Source organism: Bombus fervidus, chromosome 18 (genome assembly GCF_041682495.2).
Source record: "Bombus fervidus isolate BK054 chromosome 18, iyBomFerv1, whole genome shotgun sequence".
In the NCBI taxonomy this organism is placed as follows: Eukaryota; Metazoa; Arthropoda; class Insecta; order Hymenoptera; family Apidae; genus Bombus; species Bombus fervidus.
This window is the reverse complement of record NC_091534.1, coordinates 4,747,598-4,766,099: the sequence shown is the minus strand read 5'-3', so window position 1 is coordinate 4,766,099 and position 18,502 is coordinate 4,747,598. Positions and strand designations below refer to the sequence as shown.

Sequence of the window (18,502 nt, the reverse complement as noted above, 5' to 3'; positions counted from 1 at the left end):
CTGCCTCGCTAAGTCTATAGGCGCTTCTTTGTACGGTGATGTTAGGGTCGATCAAACGTACCATATTTCTAGCTGTCCCGTATTTACGCGTGTACGCGGGAACCCCGTAATAAACGAACTGTTAAATTCTTCGAGAATGGAAATCAGTCGGTCTTTATCATCACCGAGCACCTCGGTGTCGACCTCATTAATATCGATTTTATTTTCGGCGGTTTTATTACAAACATAATAGCTTTTATCCTGGAAATAGTGAGGCTATTTTGGAAATGGAAAATTATCTCCAAAGCAAAATCGATAATACGTACTATGGACGAAATTTGAGATGTACAGTTAATACGATTGTTTCCTATCCCTCGCATTACTACTACGTCGGTCATTCTTTTGCCGGAAAATTTCGAGGCTATGGTCTCTCTGATTAGCGAACATTCGGCTCCAGAATCGAAACAAAATGAGAACGACTCACCCAGATGGCTTAATTTATCAGTTGGAGAGTCCACCACGCAAGAGTTGACTCGACGTTCGTTATCAGAATCGCGGATTGTTTTCCGCAGTAACGGGCAGTTAGGCGCGATATGGCCCATCTCGCGACACTTGAAACAGGACACCTTGGACGATACAGCTGGTTGGCTTCTCTCCGAGCGTCGTGTGTTCTCCTGTCTCTCGATCTTCATTCTCGTACGGCACTCCGCTGTTTTATTCCCGAGGACATCACAGTAACGACACTTAATCCGGGGGTCAGGTAGCTTCCGTCGTTTAATTTCGGGGCCTGCTGATGGATTTCCTGACGAAGGCGCCAGCCTCCTTTTCGCGTAGTGGAAAGCGTTCATTTCCGTCGCAAATTGGTCCCGAATCTTGACGTCGCTTTTAAGCGCCACTTTCTCAACACGCTCGTCGCGCAAACTCAGATGATGAAGAACGGGGGCGTTGACTATCTCAATTGCCCCAAGGAGGGAACGGCGTCGTATACCATAGGCTCCCGTGGATTCATCCTCCAGCTGAGGTTCGGCCAACATCTTCATTAGCCAGCGCTAATGAACCTCAGCGAGGTTGCCGTCTCTTTATCACCATAGCACGCAAGGATAAGTTCCTTAAATCTTGTAGAGGTATAGTCTACATCGACCGGTATCTGCGTGAGCCACTGTGAGGCAGTACCCCTCAGCGCACGACTTAAGGTGAAAAATAACTCGTCGCTTTGAATGGGCCTTCTCTCCATGAACCGATTGACGGTTGAGCACCATGCGGCCGGGTCGGCGCCCGCGATTTCGGGATTGAAATGCGGTAATGATACTTCCTTAGGTTCCACACTCACCCTTTGCGATTGATTCATGATGGCCATGAACTGGTCCATTGTTACAAAAGGTGATTATCCCACTTCTGATGTCAGGTAGACGTTAGGGCTTGGATTAGGGGCGTGTATCGAATCTTCGCCTGGGTTGTTCATCGTTGTACAATCGAGATAGCGTTTATTATCACAGATATAGATGGTACAAGATAGACCACTGGCCACGGTAACTAGACAATAATGACAATGATCTTAGGTTCGATATAACGAATACACAGTCCAGGGGCTAACACTTTGTTAAACTTAGAATATATTTTGTAGCACGAAGTAACTAACTGTAGAGTCCAGTTATATTCAAAACCAAACACCTCTATTATCCTAAAAGGAATAAGGGGATCGCCCTGCTCGTGGTGTCGATTCGTGCAATCGTAACGGGAATTTAAGACTCCCGTTAACGCGCATCAACGCGACCGGGTCTCCCCGCGACAGAACGAAAAAACATAGATAAAAAATTAGCGACACAAAAAGATTTATTACCTTTTATTACTTATACATAATTATATACATAATTATACATAATAATGTTTCTATTTGCATATTATCACACATTTTAATGTGTGTATGTCATTTGTTAAAAATTATAGTGTATTCATATAAGAGATATGAATATGCTAATTTATATATGTACATAATTTTATATATATATAGATGTGCATGTATTAAGCAAAAGCTATACGAACTGCAGCTTTAATTCTTCCTTGGCAAATTATGCATTTCATAAAAGTAGCGGAGCAATAACGGCAAGTTGCCAGATGTCCACAAGGTAAAAATGTAATAGTCGCTTCTCGTTCCGTGCAAACTTTACACGATCGAGCATTCTCCAATTCCTGATTTTCCTTCTCCAGAGCAGCTAAAATAGTAAACAGTATATTTAAATATAATATATAATACAAATTTATTATACGTATACGGAATTCATACAAATTAAAGAATGTATGATCTATCTGTGTTTTTATTTTTATTACTTACCAATTTTCTCAACGAGAGTCATCTCGTTTGTTTCATTTACACTGTCGGATCCCTCATGATTTTCATCTGTAGTTTCTATTGGTGCCTGTAATAAATATAATGTACATAAGTATATATTGGAATTATTAATTATTGGCAGACGATTGGCAGTCCTTTAGAAGCATCTGGAATAGTCAGTTGACAACAAGCGTGCATGCGAGTAGGTTTACGAGGTCTTCGGAGTATAAGATATGTGTTTAACTGTTGTGTGCTGAATAAAGTGAATTATTTGTATTTCCGAATCCCTCCTACATCTTTACAATTATACATATGGTTCAGGATGTAAGTTTTTCTACTTACTTCTACAAAAGTTTCATGGAGATCTTGGCCTGTTACATTGTTAATGCATTCACAGCTCTTTCCTTTGATTATATAACAACATCCTGGAGACGAAGTCGCATGTCGATTGCACGGATCTTCTCCTCGACTCCAATTGTCTATAGCAATTCCACAGTGGTGACAAATAACCATATCATTTATTCCGTTGTAGTAAAAGCCAGCATCGGCTAATTTTTCACTTCTAATATATGTATTAGGCCATGCTACGAATGTATTTAATCTCGATTCGTAAGTAAGATATTTCAAATTTGCTAGTTTGCTAACTCTTCTTGGTCTCAAGTATCTACGTGATTTAATTGGCACATTGCCGCGATGTTCATGGCGGACAAGTGGGCACTCTGGACAATACATCTTGTGAATTAGCACGGGAATACTATACTTTGTCCACTGACTTATCTCCACTTTACACACAAAACATTTGACTGTAGTCGATATGCCTGTATAAAAGAATCCTGCTGCTGCAAGTCTGGCAGGGTCAATGGAACATGATAGAGGCCAATTTCGAAAAGTCGAGAGTCTCGCTGTTTCAAAACGAAGATCATGTTGTTCTTGAATTCCACGCAACTTCGATGAAACCCACGACAGTAGATTAAACGTTGGCATCGAAAACGCAAACATTTCTGATATTGACGACGTCGTACGAACGAACCACACAAACTATTCCACCCTTACAGTAATACTGAACTTTGAATCCTAAAACTTTGAATCCTTGCTGCTAGTACGTGCCTATTTTATAGTATTATCCCTACCACAATACTCCTTCATCCCACTATGAGGCACTGTGCGGAGTGCGCAAGTTGTCGACCAATCAAATGTCACTGATGCTCCACCCCTTACCGTACCGCCCCTTATGTACCGTCCTGTATTATCATTGCCTGTATATAAAATAATAAAATTATTTTTACAAATAAGTACACAATTTTTTCAATATGTGAAACATCTCACACAGGCTTTCGGCAGGAAAATTCAACCGTTTCTAACAATTTATTAATTTATTTTGAGATAAAGTTCTCTCGGGATGCGAATAGTAAGACGCTGTAGCATTATGTTATATTATATATTACCTATTATATCATGTTATATTTATATATATATATAATATATCAACTGATTTAGGTAAACAATTAATGTATTGTGTGAAAATATATAATGTTGTTATATCAGTAAATTCTTTATTATTGTTCGTTTGTAGGCATGTTTGTTTTTGGATTGGCAGCTGCAATAAATAAAGATACGTTTGAAACTATATATGAAGCATGTCCATCAGCACTATTGAATTCTCTAAATGATGATGTTACACCATTTTGCATTGCTGCTATGAAAAATGATAAAAATTTATTTTTTAGATTAATAGAATTAGGATTTAATGTTTCAAAAAGTAGTAAGATATTGCATTTTGTTTAAAATTAATACGATAACGATACATAATATTGTTGGCAGAGTTTTTATCCATGTTTATCATTAATTTTCAAATAGATGACTATGCTTACAGTGCATGATGAAGCAGTCAATAGTACCAGAAATAAAAAATTTGGCAAAATATTTTAACACAGAAGATTATTGGAATGATAACTCTGATCACATTCTTAAAGCAAATGAACCAGATAACAAGGACTGTTTAAGTCTTTCCAAATTAGTAAATAAAAATAATAGTAATAAGTCTCCTTTAAATGTTCATAACATACCGATAGTTACATTCGATACTACAATGTGCAATAATGTCAACTGTAACAACAATGTCATAAAAGATTCAAAAGAACTTTTAAAACCTTGTGCATTAAGTTTAGAGACAAATCACGCAGAAATCTGAACAAACTGTTACCTACTTCTCCAAATATATATTTTACACAAACTAAACGTAATGAGGAAATTAATTTGAATATAAAAGATGAAACAAAAGATAAACAATTATTCGTAAATGCAGATGAAGATGAAGTGATGCTAACTTGTTCAAAAAGTAGAAAGAACGTAAGCTTTGCAGAGGTATATTAGTTATTACTCTATATTATATACTAACTAAATATGATATTTTAATTTAACTGTATTGAACGAAGATTTAATTGAAATTGGTATAAAAAATGAAGCTGACAGAAAAGCTATATTAGATGTGATAAACAGATCATAAAAAATCAGTGACACAAAGAGAATTTATTACCTTTTATTAATTATATCTAGTTCTAATTATATATTATTATCTTATTTGTTATATACTAAAGCTGATTTATTGTATAAATTTAAAAATATAATATGTTATGTTATAGCATATTAGTATTATTTCTTATACTAACTTAGTACACTTAAGAACACATATGATACATTTCTATTTTTGCTTATAAAGATACATTTACATACATTTACATACGAAACTTTTTTTTTTGTTTTTTTTCTTTTTTTTTTAATTATTTGTTTGGATTTTACAATTTGTCCAGAAGGACACTTGGTAAAATATTATATCTTAGTGAATAAAAAAATAAAAATAAAAATATAGCATGTGGGTGGCTACCCCCATCGGGGTACCATCGTCGTGTTTGCTAGGTTATATCCTTTGTGAGGTCTGTTGGGTGTTTCCTTTTTAGTCTTCTTTCTATGTTTGATGTGTTGACCGTTGCCGCTGACAGTCGGTTCGGGTACTTTTCTATTCTTTCTCTGTACCTTCTTGCGAATCTGTTAATCTCCTCCTTGACCGTTGGTATTCCCAGGTCTTTCCGAATGTCATCGTTTCTAACGTACCATGGGGCGTTTACTATCGTTCTAAGAATTTTAGCTTGTATTGTCTCAATTTTGCTTATATGGCTCATTGCTGCTGTTCCCCATAGCGGGAATTTACATACGAAATGGCTGTAAAATTGTTGTATTCCTGATGTGTGATAATACTTTATTAATAAGTACACTTTTTTTGCTTTAGGATCATGCGGAATTGAACGCAAATTTAGACAATCACTCGATTCACTATTCTTCATTTGATCTAACTGATTTATTTTTGCCATTGTCTCCGCAATATTGTTTTGATCCTATTTTATAAATTATAGAATAATTATATGTAATTTTAACTTAATCATACAGAATTTAGAAACATAAATATGTGTATACTGGATAAAGATGAGCTGCTATCTTTATCGGATTTAGCTTTTGATAGTTTCTCCTTTAGCGTTAAACGGTTTTTGTCTCTGATCTTTTTCTTGCGGTAGCTATTTTTAAATAGAGAAGATTATAAGCGAAGCATAAAGATAAAATATATCTTACAATGAAAATGTTGAAAAGGATACCACTTTTGTCTTGGCATAAGAATTCATCTTTCGAATTTTAAAGTACTTAAAAATTGTTCTTTCCTTTGATACAGTAGAATTTGGGTATCTTGATGTATTATCTGTGATAAAATTATTTTCCACGTATTGTATAAATGAATTTTGCATAGTATTGAAACATTGAATACGTATGAAATTTGTTTTATAATTCAAGTAATTACAATTTTTAGGTATATTTGTAAAGGTATATTATTATCTTAGTACCACTTTGATCTTCTTTCACATCCTTGTCGTTTAATTTTGCTCTCACATTTTCATGAAATTGTACATTACGAATTTGATGAATTTTAGTTAATTGCGTTCTTAATGCTGTAGCAGTATTCACATCTTTTGTCAATCCATCTACATATTTATCGGAAAATTCTAATTGTGAGATAATATTACCCTTTTCCTTAAAATATGTACTTAATCCTCTGTCCTTTGGTGATGCGTTACCTGATATTATACTTAAAGGTTACTGTATATAATAGAAGAATAGATTTTATTTACGACTATTGAATAGAAATTATTAAATATTCTGTGTAACTCACCGTATCAATTGGGGAGTATCTTTGGATATTCGTTGCCGTTTACCACAAACTCCAAGTAATTTCATAAGCATATCAGATAAAAAATGTGTAATTGTAGATTCTTCTTCTCTATTTGGAATAATTTCTAATGGACTGCTTGCTACACACATTCGAGGATATGTAAAAACTTTAGATTTGGAAATTGAAAATTTAATTTCATAAAATAAATTCCATCTTTATTTTTTGAAAATAAACAATATCCATACTAAAATGTTATACATATTGTTACGTCGCGCGAGATGGTCCGTGCGAGGTCCCTCACGGTCTGGCCACCAAGGCCTACCCCTCATTACACTTACCCGCAATAAACCCAAGGAACCACCATAAACCGAATCTTCGTAGCTTAACTTCTATTCATATAAGTATTTTCGGTTTATGGATGTTCCTTTGAACAGTCCTTCGGCTTATTGCACGCTCTTACTAATTACAGAGAAAGCGGATGTACCCAGCGAAATAGCTGGTTTTTCCCAGGAACAAAGACACCCATAAGCCACATCTGCAGGAGACTTTCTCCTCGTATTTTATTTATTAACATTGGCTATAATCAATGGGCATCGCGGATCGTTATCCTCACTTTTCTACCGAAAAGTGTGAACAACGAATCCGCGTTCTTAGTTCAAAAAGGGCACACCCACACCGAGCTTTCCTCCTAAATAGTACGAGACGGGTCTGTTACTGTTCTTTTAATTCTCGGGCAGTCAAGTCTACTGTTCTTTCACTTCTCGGTCAATCAAGTCTACTGTTCTTTCACTTCTCGGTCAATCAAGTCTACTGTTCTTTCACTTCTCGGTCAGTCAAGTCTAGTGTTCTTTCACTTCTCGGTCAGTCAAGTCTACTGTTCTTTCACTTCTCGGTCAGTCAAGTCTACTGTTCTTTCACTTCTCGGTCAGTCAAGATCTAGGTACTCAACACATCGTCTCTTCATACCTTCCGATCAATCTACTACTGTACTTTCCGACACGACGAAGTCAAACAATTCCTGTCTACACAACAAGTATTGTAAGCTGGTGTAAATATATACATATTATATAACTGTAGACTACAGTTGTAGTCAAAAACAAACACCGTTATGCTCCCACAAGAAATAAGGGGATCGCCCTGCTCGTGCAGGAATTTACGATTTCCTCATACGCGCTATCTCGCGATCGCGTCTCTCTGCGAACTGTCGACACATAAACGTGGAGAATCTGTTCCTTGAAAGTTTCAGCTTATGCATCAATCATTCAATATGCATCACTGAATAGGAAATAATTTTGTAATCTTTGTTTAGTTCTTATTACTTTGTATAATTTTCTTAGATTTTTGTAATTTGAAATTACAAAATTTGTAATTCTTCCTGTAAATTCGGCCAGTCGCGGGGAGACGCGTTCGCGAGGAGGCGCGTCAACGGGAGTCGTAAATTCCCGTTACGATTGTATCAATCGACACCACGAGCAGGTCGATCCCCGTATTTCTTTTGGGATAATAGAGGTAGTTCAGTTGGGATAAAACTGTAGTCTACAGTTTTATTAATATATATATTTAATTCTATTTTGCACGGATACACACTCTCATACGCAAGCGAAGTCGGTGAATTTGATTACTTAGACGGAACGTAGAGTTAATATGATTGCCCGTTTGTCGTACGAACAGTTGACTTGACTGTCGCGAGGGCTTGAAGATCCAAAGAAACGCGGGAGATGTGTGGCACAGACTGGCCTAGACTCGACTCACAGTTCGTTCTTTCGCCATCTCAGGAGTGGGAGACTTTCTACCGTCTTAGGTAGTGGATGATATTGTTTTTTGGAATGAAGTCCCTTTTTTCTTTGTATACACATCCGCTCTTTCCGTATGGCAGATACCTGTTTTATCCGTGATTGTTACCAGCACGTAATAAATTCCAGGTAGTGGTGAATAGCCCGCTGTAAACGTAAAGTACTTTTTGGGACTCTACGTCCCGTAATTTTAGTGCAGACCAATTGACCCATCTATATACGTCAGACATTAAACTATCGTTAGAGTATATGGTATGGGTTCTTGGGTCTGTATAAGGTCAGAATAACGGTATGAGGGCCGTTGACAGTCAGGTAACAAGGGCTGACTTGTTGGCCGCTTCATACGGCGTAACATATATTATTGTATTATTATAATATTTAATATTATTATTATTATTACATTGTATGTTATGATATATTATGTAGTATATAATATATAATATACAATAATTTAATATAAAGACGTATTATGTTATAATATAATATACTTTATATATCATATTTTATTAATATATAATAATATATGATAATATAATAGGATATAATACATATTATAATATAATATACATCATATATAACATTTATATGTAATATGTATTTTATGATAATATAATACGCCTAATTTTAGATACAAGTCGCTAGATCCACGATGTGAAAACGTGACCAAACGTTGACCGTGACACGTCGGAGACACGAGAAATCGCAAAATTAACGGATCGCCGGTAATCTCCTCGCGTCGCGGTTCGAACGAAATGATTCTTCCACGAATAGGGTAAAGAAAATAGAACTTCGTATGCGACAATGAAATTTATTATAGAAATCCAACAGAGTGACGGTTCAAGCGTTACAACAGCGTGGTTCGGAATGTTAGAACAGACTGTTCGAGCGTTAGTTTAGGAAGGTCCTTCTACCGAAGGTCTACTCCCTTTGGAGGGGCCTTTTTAGTTATTGTTTCAATAGCTGTGGCATGCAGGGTGTTCGGTCTATTCGGTTACTGAGCGAACGGCCCTTCTTGAGCAGGTGATCTTCTTGAGTGTGTGACATTCCCCCCTTCTTAGATTCGCTTTGCTCCGTTCAAGCGTATGGCTCTGGTGGGTCACCTGATTTGAATGATCCCGCTATGTTCATTTTCCGCAATGTTTTGGTAAGAAACCGTCCTTGGTGTTGTTGATGTTCGATCGATCCTGTTTACGCGAGCGGTAGGGCAGAGTATTTTGATACATACATTTTTGAGAAGTGATCGGCGTAGACAGTCGAAAAGTTTACATTTGTACATTTTTCGTAGGAATAATAATATAATGGTTTGCTGTCTGCAAAGGTACGAACGTCGATCCTTCCAATTTGAAGACTGCAGTCGGGCAAGTTTTGACTGTCCATTGATTATTAATTAATTCTGACCCGCATTCAGGTGAATTCATTCTATTGCGACTCGGTTGAGTTATTTTACAAATGTGGATGATTGCTATTCGTTTACAATATGACTTTCGTATAGATATTCGTTTACATATAGACTTACATATAAAAATGCGGTTTTAATGTCAAACTGTCCAAGGTATAAATTATTTTTGGCAGCAATACTGAGCATTAATCTAATTGTATCAAACCGAGCAACGGGACTATAGGTTTCCTTATAATCTATGCCTTCTTTCTGTGAACACCCTTTAATCACAAGTCGCGCTTTGTATCGTTCCGAATTGTCCGGATTTTGCTTTACCGTTAAAACCCACCTATTACTAAGTGTCTTTTGATCTTTTGGTTTTTCTACAAGGATCCACGTCTTATTTTCCTGGTGCGATTTCATTTCATCATGCATAGCCGCTTTCCATAATTCTTTCTTTTCGGATCTCATCGCTTCGTTAAAATCTACCGGTAATTTTTCCGCTACGTACATTGCTGGACTACCATAAAAATCGGTTCGTTTGATCTTATCTCTATCTCTCAATTGTCTCACATTCTCGTTGGTTACATAAAGTTGTTCTTCATGTTCACTCTCTGCACTTTCATACGTACATGCTCTATCGCTCTGCGTACACACATCTTCGCGCTCGACAATTTTCGGTAAACTTATATTAACGAATTTTGCAGTTCCTAGTTCGGGCATAAATATTACGTCACTGCTTAATATTACATTTCTTACGGTCGGCACGTATACTCGATACCCTCGTCCGTCATCTAGATAGCCTACCAAATATCCTTTGTTAGCCTTTTTGTCAAGTTTACTTCTCTTTTCCGCAGGTATGTGTGCAAAGCACTCAGTACGGAAAACTCTAAACTTTTCTACATCTGGCGATTTCCCGTACCACAATTCATATGGTGTTTTATTGTCTTGTCCTGTTGGCCCTGTCTTATTTATGATATGCACTGCTGCGTTCATGGCTTCGGCCCATAAAAACAGCGGTAGATTTGGTTTCGAATGTAGCATTGACCGGCCTGCCTCTACTATTGTTCTATTTCCTCTTTCTGCGACGCCATTCTGTTCAGGAGTGTATGGGACGTTAACCGTGTGCCTAATTCCCTGGTTTCTAAAAAATTCTTTAACCTCTTTATTTTTTAATTCTTTCCCTCCATCACTATGAATTTCTTTGATCTTACTGTTGAATTGGTTTTCGACTTCTAAACAAAAAATTTCTAGCTTTTCGATTACTTCTGACTTACGTCGTAAGAAGTAAATCTTCGTGAATTTCGAAAAAGCGTCTTTAAATATAAGAAAATACAATTTCTTTCCTAATGACTCGACTTCCACATACATTCGTATAAATAATTTCGCGAGGTTTAGTCGCACGCTTGATTTTCTCGTGAAAACTCGATCTATAATGTTTCCCGTATGCGCAACCTTCACAGAAAAAGCTACTATCCTCTACCACTTTTATATTTGATAGTCGTTCGTGCCATAATTGCAACGTATCCGCGTTTGACTCCGCTCTATTGCTAAGATTGCAAACTGACGGTATGATAACTCGCATATCGACCTTATATAAATTTCCGATAACCGAACCTCTTGCTATTACTTTCCGGTTTTGTAAAAATATACAATTTTGCCCTTCCTTTGAAATAAAGAAATCTATACCCCTCCTTGCGACAGATCTTATTGAAAACAAATTTCTTTTCATACCTGGTACGTATAATACATCGTTCATTGTGCATGCTACCCATTTTCCGTCCACAAAAGTCTCTACTTTGATTTTTCCTTTGCCGCATGCATCCATGAACCATCGCCGATCTCTATCTTCACCGTGTTGTCGAATTTTTCGAGGACGCTGAACCATTCTTGTCGTCCTGTCATGTGATCCGTAGCTCCTGAGTCGATTATCCAAAGATCATGGTTTGCCGCATGCATCGTTGAAGTGCTTCCTAATAGACCAATTCCGCTGTGATCTCGATTTCGATTTCTGGGTTCCTGGTTGTCTCTACTGTTGTTTCGTTTATTATTATTTTGAAAGCAATTCTTGCTGATGTGGCCTTTTGTTTTACATATAAAGCATCTAAAACAATCTCTTTTTAGATGTCCGACTTTTCCACAGTTGAAACAGCTTGGTTCTTGTTTCTCATATTCGGTTTTATTTGATCGCTTCTGCTGTTCCCTTTTACAATTATTACTTTTTGTTACCAGCGCCACCGATGTTTCCTGGTCGTCTTTCTTCCATCTGGTTTCTTCTTCCATCAGTCTGGTACTAAGCTTGTCTAGGGTTTTCTTTTCTTCTTCATTTCCATTTCACCTCCAAGGGCTTTCATCTTCGTCGCTATCAGTTCCAACTTCGACAAGTTGTGGGACACATTTTCAGATTCTTCCCATTTAAAATTGAAGAACTGCTTCTGGACCATATTTAAATTTTCATTTGACTTCATATCATATACTGAATTTAATTTTTTCCACATTTCATGTGCTGTTATGCAGCATAAAAGAAGATCCAACGGTTTCCTTCCTACCGAGGTCACAATTAATTTCCTCGCTAACCGATCTGCCTTCAAAAATCTTTCACGGACGATTCCCTTTTCCGCACTGTTACCTGGATGACACAGATTCCCTTCACACACGTTGATCAGGTCGTCATCTTCGTCCAAAAGTGTACGCATAATAAAACGCCACTGGAGCCAGTTTTCTTCACCACGTAACATCTCGATCTTCGCACTTGCTGATTCCATTTTAGCACTATCTCTTACTTTACCAAGCACAACACCCTAACACTTTATTCACTTCGCGTTGCTACTTTACAATTTGCAGCCCTGGGACCATAACCTGTATTGTAAATATATAATTTATTGTGAATGTAAAGTACAAAGTGTGGAATATATGTAAGCTGGTCCAGATCCACACGTTAGCAATGTTACCCTGAGACTAAAAGAACGCCGAAACCAACGTGCACGTGTGCCGCTTATGGTCTGTCGTCGACGCATTCTTTTGTCTATGCGCTATCGATGACATCGGCGCTTGTGAAAGCCGAAGACCAGATGTAGAGTTTTCTTAGAAGTATCGATCACTTCAACAGTTATATTACCTGGGCTCGTAGAATACTCGTGTCTTCAACTGGGATGACCGTAGTCCTTCGGTTGCCAAACGTCCGTAGAGTTGGTTGGAAGTTTCCCCGTTGAAAATGATGATTATCCTGGCAGGGATCGCGAAATTTGTCACGTCGAAGACAGGAGAAGCTTCCTGCAAACTTAAGTTCTCAATTCGGTGATAAAAACCGTATTTATTTCTTGTGCAAAGCATGTCGAAAATGCAACATCCCAACTTTTAAATACAAAACTTCAGATTCAACAAAATCAATTTACAAAGTTCCGTCCAGTTCGTCCTCGCTGTCTTCCAAGTGCACAAGTACATGAAGGAATCACATAGCCACTTTTTTGAAAGTGAATCCACGCATATTTTTATATATCTAAATGCACAACTGATTTTTACACTAATTTACATTACTTTAAGTATTCTATTTTTTTGAACGTCAAAAACAAATAAGAAAACTACTTATATCAGCCAACGCTCATACCGCGCTGAGTGCACTGGTGTCGTCAATTAGCTGTGAAACCCGAGCAAGTCGGACTGCAAAATAAATATCACGCGTAGGACTTGCCAGTGAGTGTTTCAAATTATGTTATCCTCACTATGAAAACAATCAACGTAATAAAAGAAGAAGAAAAAACTAGAAGACAACGGAAATGGTGACCAAAACACTGAATCGGTAATCAGAATGATAAAAAACACCAAAAAAAAAAAAAAAAAATACTACTGCAAAAATCGACCAAGAACTTTCTTAGCAACACAAGCCTTGGCTCCCAAAAGACGCGGGAGTTCAACCCTCCGCGAAAGCTGATGAAGAGTAACAAAAGGGCAGAAAGTAGCCAAGAAAGTAAGAACAAGGAAGAAAACATAATAGGAGATACAAATCGCGAAAGAAATGAAATCATGAACCCAGCACAAGGCAGCCCAATAGCATGAAATAGATGCGACGTATTCCCATCACAAGAGACACCATTCTTCCAGCAATATTCTCAAATAATAGATATAAAAGAACCCAGAAGGCCAAACTGTACTTTGGAATTAATAAGAAAAAAGGACAAAAATCGACGAAATAAAGCAAATGAGCAAACGGCCAGTCGGGTCGAGAAACCACAAATCCAGGAGAGAATAATAAATAGACCAAGGCGTATGCCATCACCAACCTGATCGTCCTGGGCGCAGCCCTCGCAAACCACGCAGCGGGCCTTTCTTCATCAACCTTAATACCGAAAAATCAGACACATCCCAAACAGACCACCAGCTTCTCCACGAGAGAACTCACAGAAACCATAGGCCGTCACAAGAAGAGATAGACAGCCCCCAATAAACATCACCCTCCAAGACTCGAAGGACACTGTAAAACTCATTGAAGAGACACCAAACACAAAATCATTCCATATTAAACGAATACACGCAGGTAAACACGTGTTGTACCTATATAATATACGATACTTTAACAGAGTGAAAAAATACTAATTGAAAATGTTAGCTACAGAGAATAAGAAACGCGCAGATGAAATTGAAAATCTCAGTAAAGCTGTGCGCCTAACTATACTCACTGAAGTCGGATCTGATAGACGCTCGTAGAGAACCCCCGTACAGAAACATTATTCGACGATTCGGAAGACGAGTCAGTTATATCAGCAAAACTTGTACCGGTACAGAAACATACAGCTGGACTGTCTCGTCAAACTCGAAGGAGTGCTATGGAAAACCCAGGCAAACTACCAGCAAAAGCTGCCAATGAACAAATCGAAACCCGGGGAGGAAAAGACGACGTTGCTATGGAAGACTTCATAAAGAACGTCAGATACGCTAGAAGTCAGTGCTACCAAAAACCACTGCCTTTAAAATTATTTTTTGTCAAGAAAATAACTAAAAGAAAGGAGATATATACCCGCTTCGTTGAAATCAAACACTACGAACATTTATATGCCGCACAAAGGCAGAACGTTTCAATCCCAAATACAGTAACCAGTTTCCGCGACAAACTTAGAACGAGTAGACAAGCAAACGCGGGAAGAGTACAATCACACCATATGCGCTTCGACAACAATTAAAGGAACTAATCGATGCCATTCGAAACAAACATTCAGAACCTTTTTTTTTTTTTTTTTTTTTTTTATCGTGGGGAAATCCTCATGGACACTCGGCGCTGCGTAGTAACGACCGTGTAGTGTCGGAAAACATTCAGAACCTGTAAACAAAAGAATCGCTATAGAAGAAGAGAAAACCGACGCAATAGAACATATATCATGAACCTGAAAGAAGACATCGGAAATGGAACTATATACCAGAAAGAAACAAGGAGCACGGAGACCAGCGATAATACTGGTATCATGCAAACCGAACGAAATTGAAAAAAGAATCGAGCACGTAAATAACCAACCTACGAATGAACGAGCGAAACTAAAATATACCAAGTGTTCATGAATCGGACATACAGGCGAGAACTGTTACTTTCGAAATTTTTCATTTACCCACCAAGGAAAGGTCCCATCTCTAGTGAACCGAACAACAGAGATCCCAGAAGCAACATGCCTAGGGTCAAGTGCTTCACCTAGACAAGATTACATTACCATTCCACAACACCAATCACCAGATAGGATCAGATCAAACTCCGACATTGTAGCGACACTCGACAGCAAACCTTCCAACCGTTTCTATGCTGTGGCTTGCTACACAAAGACACTATCCTTCGGACAAGATGATTGCCAGATGTCAAAACATCTTCGTAGAATGTTTTTAACTAGCTCAAGGACCTGTTATAAATCTTAGAATTTCTTTAGCTAAGGTTTTTCGAACGAACAAATAGTCTTTGTCTTAATAGTCTCTAAATCTATCACCTGTTACAGAAAGATACGGGAAATCTGTTTTTCTCACGTAACATGCTTCCTGCTAGCAACATTCTCTCAAGGGCGGCTAGCATCCTTCTCTAGCGATCAACATAGAAATTAATTAACATCCGAACTTGTAATCGCGAACCGCTGATAGTAATCGCGAGTTCTACGCAAAGTGTACATATACAGTATATTTTAATAACTGAATTATATTGTTAAATATACTCAAGTGTTTCTTCCGCACCTATCGCGACCTATGCACCTCAAACTGGTGACCCTGACGTGATGTTCAGCGAAAGAGGTGACCGTGATAGTGCTAGTGAGACTTCAGTCATCGCTATTCTAAGTGCGCTAGTGAAATGGCAAATAACAACAAAGTAAGTACAACCAGTCAATTGGCCCTGGTGCCTCCAGTAATGCCCCAGAAGATAGGGCTATACTTTACCTTACTGGAAAGATAGTTAAAAAAAAAAAAAAAATTCACGACCCTCATAGGATGCCTCGAGACGCAGTACCTGCAGCAGTACCTGGAGGATGATGATGATTCCCAGTGATGAGTCCCTCGGCCACTGCACGATACAACAAACTGAAGGACGAGCTTATTCGCATTCTGGCGGAATCTGATAGTGCAAGAATAAAAAGCGAAGTGATGGGCGACAGGAAGCTGTCCTAATTCTATCACCACTTTAAAAAACTCGTCAGTCCTTTCGCGTCAGACGAATTCATCCTCACGCTTTGGAGGAATCGTCTTCCAGATCGCATCAGGCAAGTCCTGCTTGCTGTCGATAGGACGAACGTAGAAAAGCTAACGCGGGCAACTGATCAGATAGAGGAAGCCCTTTAACAGAATGGCCAGCGCTCATCCAGTATAGCTGCCGTTACCGAGCCGCCTGTACAAAATGCGGCAGCAAACGACCCTTTGGCCGCCGCCATCAACGTGCTGAGCGAGCGGATGACCCATAAGCAAGTGCAAATAGTGTAGCATCGTGGACAAAAGGCCTAAGATATATCGTCTGAACTATAAGCCGAGGTGCCGACAGGCCCCTGTCATCGGTCCTTCAATTGAATAGAAAAAGCCTACGCGACAACCCTAGCCACAAGCGGTTGCGGAACTGTGCGTGGTGGGCCTAAGAAAAGACAAAGGGATGCTAGAACAGTCAGCATTAATGGAGAAGCCAGAGAGCGCGAATCGAGAAGTCAGAGAGTGCGAGTTACGTTGTCGAGAGAGTGTGGTCCGCGTGAGAGAGAGCGTTGGATCCGTGGTGACGAGAGTTACAAATTTAGTTGTCTAAATTATAATACATTATCGTGATTATCGTGATCAAACTCTCTCCGCTGCACAAGAAAACAACGAACTACGCGACATCGTCGACTCTGGTACATCCGCGTTACGCTTAAAGAGGTACTTATATACGATATTGTATTTTCTTCCTATCTCTGCCTATATCTGAAAACCTGGTTGCAAAAACAGGGCAGTTCGGTAGTCTGATTTTGATTTCGGTGGGACTGTGGGATTTTGGGAAGGAGTGGGGGAGGGCGAACGGGTAGGGGGAGTGGGGGTGTCCTGTAAAATTATTTATAATATTTACAATGTTAATATATGTCGGAGATGAAAGGACTTGGGCAATAAATGTTATGAAAAAAAGAAAGCATTCGTTCTTGTGCGATCACGAACGTTAAGCAGCAGAGGACACAGATGGTACTTGGATGGATAACCGCTTGGGAACTCCGTGTCGTGCTGGCTTTGTTTTATTTACCCAATCTCTTTTACTTTCCTTGACAATCAATTTTTAATAATCTGTAACCTAAGCATCGAGAAGGAGAAATGTTTTGGTATTATACGACTATTACCTCACATTGTATCAATCTCATTTTTGTACACGCTTATATTTCTTTAAATATGCGAATTCTGTGTTTGATGTATGAGAGCCTTCGGACATTACGAAAGTTCTGTTTGTGATCATGTCTCAGACTATTTTGATTAAGTGTTTGGGGAAATTTTTTTTATTAGTTTGTAAGTGAGGCCTGGGATCCAGACTGTGTCGAAGGCTTTTTCTAGGTCTATTAAGCAGACGGCTACTCGTTGTTTTGCGTTTAGCGCCCAGCAGATATCCGACGTAAGCTTGTTTATTGCGTGGATTGTAGAATGTTTGTATCGAAAGCCGAATTGGTTTTCTGGTATAATATTATTTTTTTTACAGAAGGAGGTTAGGGTGTTGTTTATAATGGTTTCATAGACCTTGCTAATGTTGGGGAGGAGGCTTATAGGTCGTAGGTTTGCGGGTGACGAGCCGTCTTTATTTTTTTTTTTTTGCGATGGCTATTATTTTGGCTTTTTTCCATTTTCTGGGGAAATATGTGTTGTTTAGTGCGTTGTTAAAGAGTACTGTGTAGTACTTTATTTTATTCGGTAGGCGTTTGAGCAAAATGTTTGGGATGCCATCGAAGCCGAAGGATTTTTTGTTGTTTAGTTTGGAGAAGATTTCCAAATGTTTTACTTTCAACTGATTTGTTGTTTGCTGTAATTGATAGCTGAGTGAGTTTTGGCTATTCGCCATTTATACTAAGGATAGTGCTGAAGATGGAGTCGATCCTTTCTTCGTAAATTTGTAATGACTGTTTTATTTCATTTAATCCCGTTTGTTGCTTTAAGTATACTTCTCTTGAAGTCTTCAATGACGTTTATAATGTTTATTTGGGGTATGTTTGCGATTGGATTAGGGTTTTGATTTAAACGCGGAAACATGTTTGTGCGGCCTGGTTTGGACTACGTCCGAGAACTTTAGTTCAGGGACGTATTTGCGGCTTATTTGGGCGATCCGTTTGATTTTTGGTTCTTTAGATTTGTTA

General features: G+C 38.3%; 2 protein-coding genes across 3 annotated transcripts in view; one reads left to right on the top strand and one right to left on the bottom strand.

Moving 5' to 3' along the window:
* The window catches only part of LOC139996450 (fatty acyl-CoA reductase 1-like), a 294,969-nt gene that overhangs the window by 23,693 nt on the left and 252,774 nt on the right, over positions 1-18,502 (bottom strand). The gene's annotated exons all lie outside the window — the stretch shown is intronic.
* On the top strand, positions 3,793-4,499 carry LOC139996673 (uncharacterized). Its single transcript, XM_072021197.1, has 3 exons — positions 3,793-3,805; positions 3,882-4,087; positions 4,182-4,499. Exons 2-3 carry the CDS (start codon positions 3,884-3,886, stop codon positions 4,497-4,499), a joined length of 522 nt encoding a protein of 173 aa, XP_071877298.1. The 5' UTR covers positions 3,793-3,805; positions 3,882-3,883.

Excerpts from the sequence above, each read along its gene's own strand:
- LOC139996673 (XM_072021197.1), top strand. The coding sequence starts at position 3,884 with ATGTTTGTTTTTGGATTGGCAGCTGCAATAAATAAAGATACGTTTGAA. Across the intron at positions 4,088-4,181 it reads GTAGTAAGATATTGCATTTT|TGCATGATGAAGCAGTCAAT; the intron begins GTTTAAAATTAA and ends CTATGCTTACAG.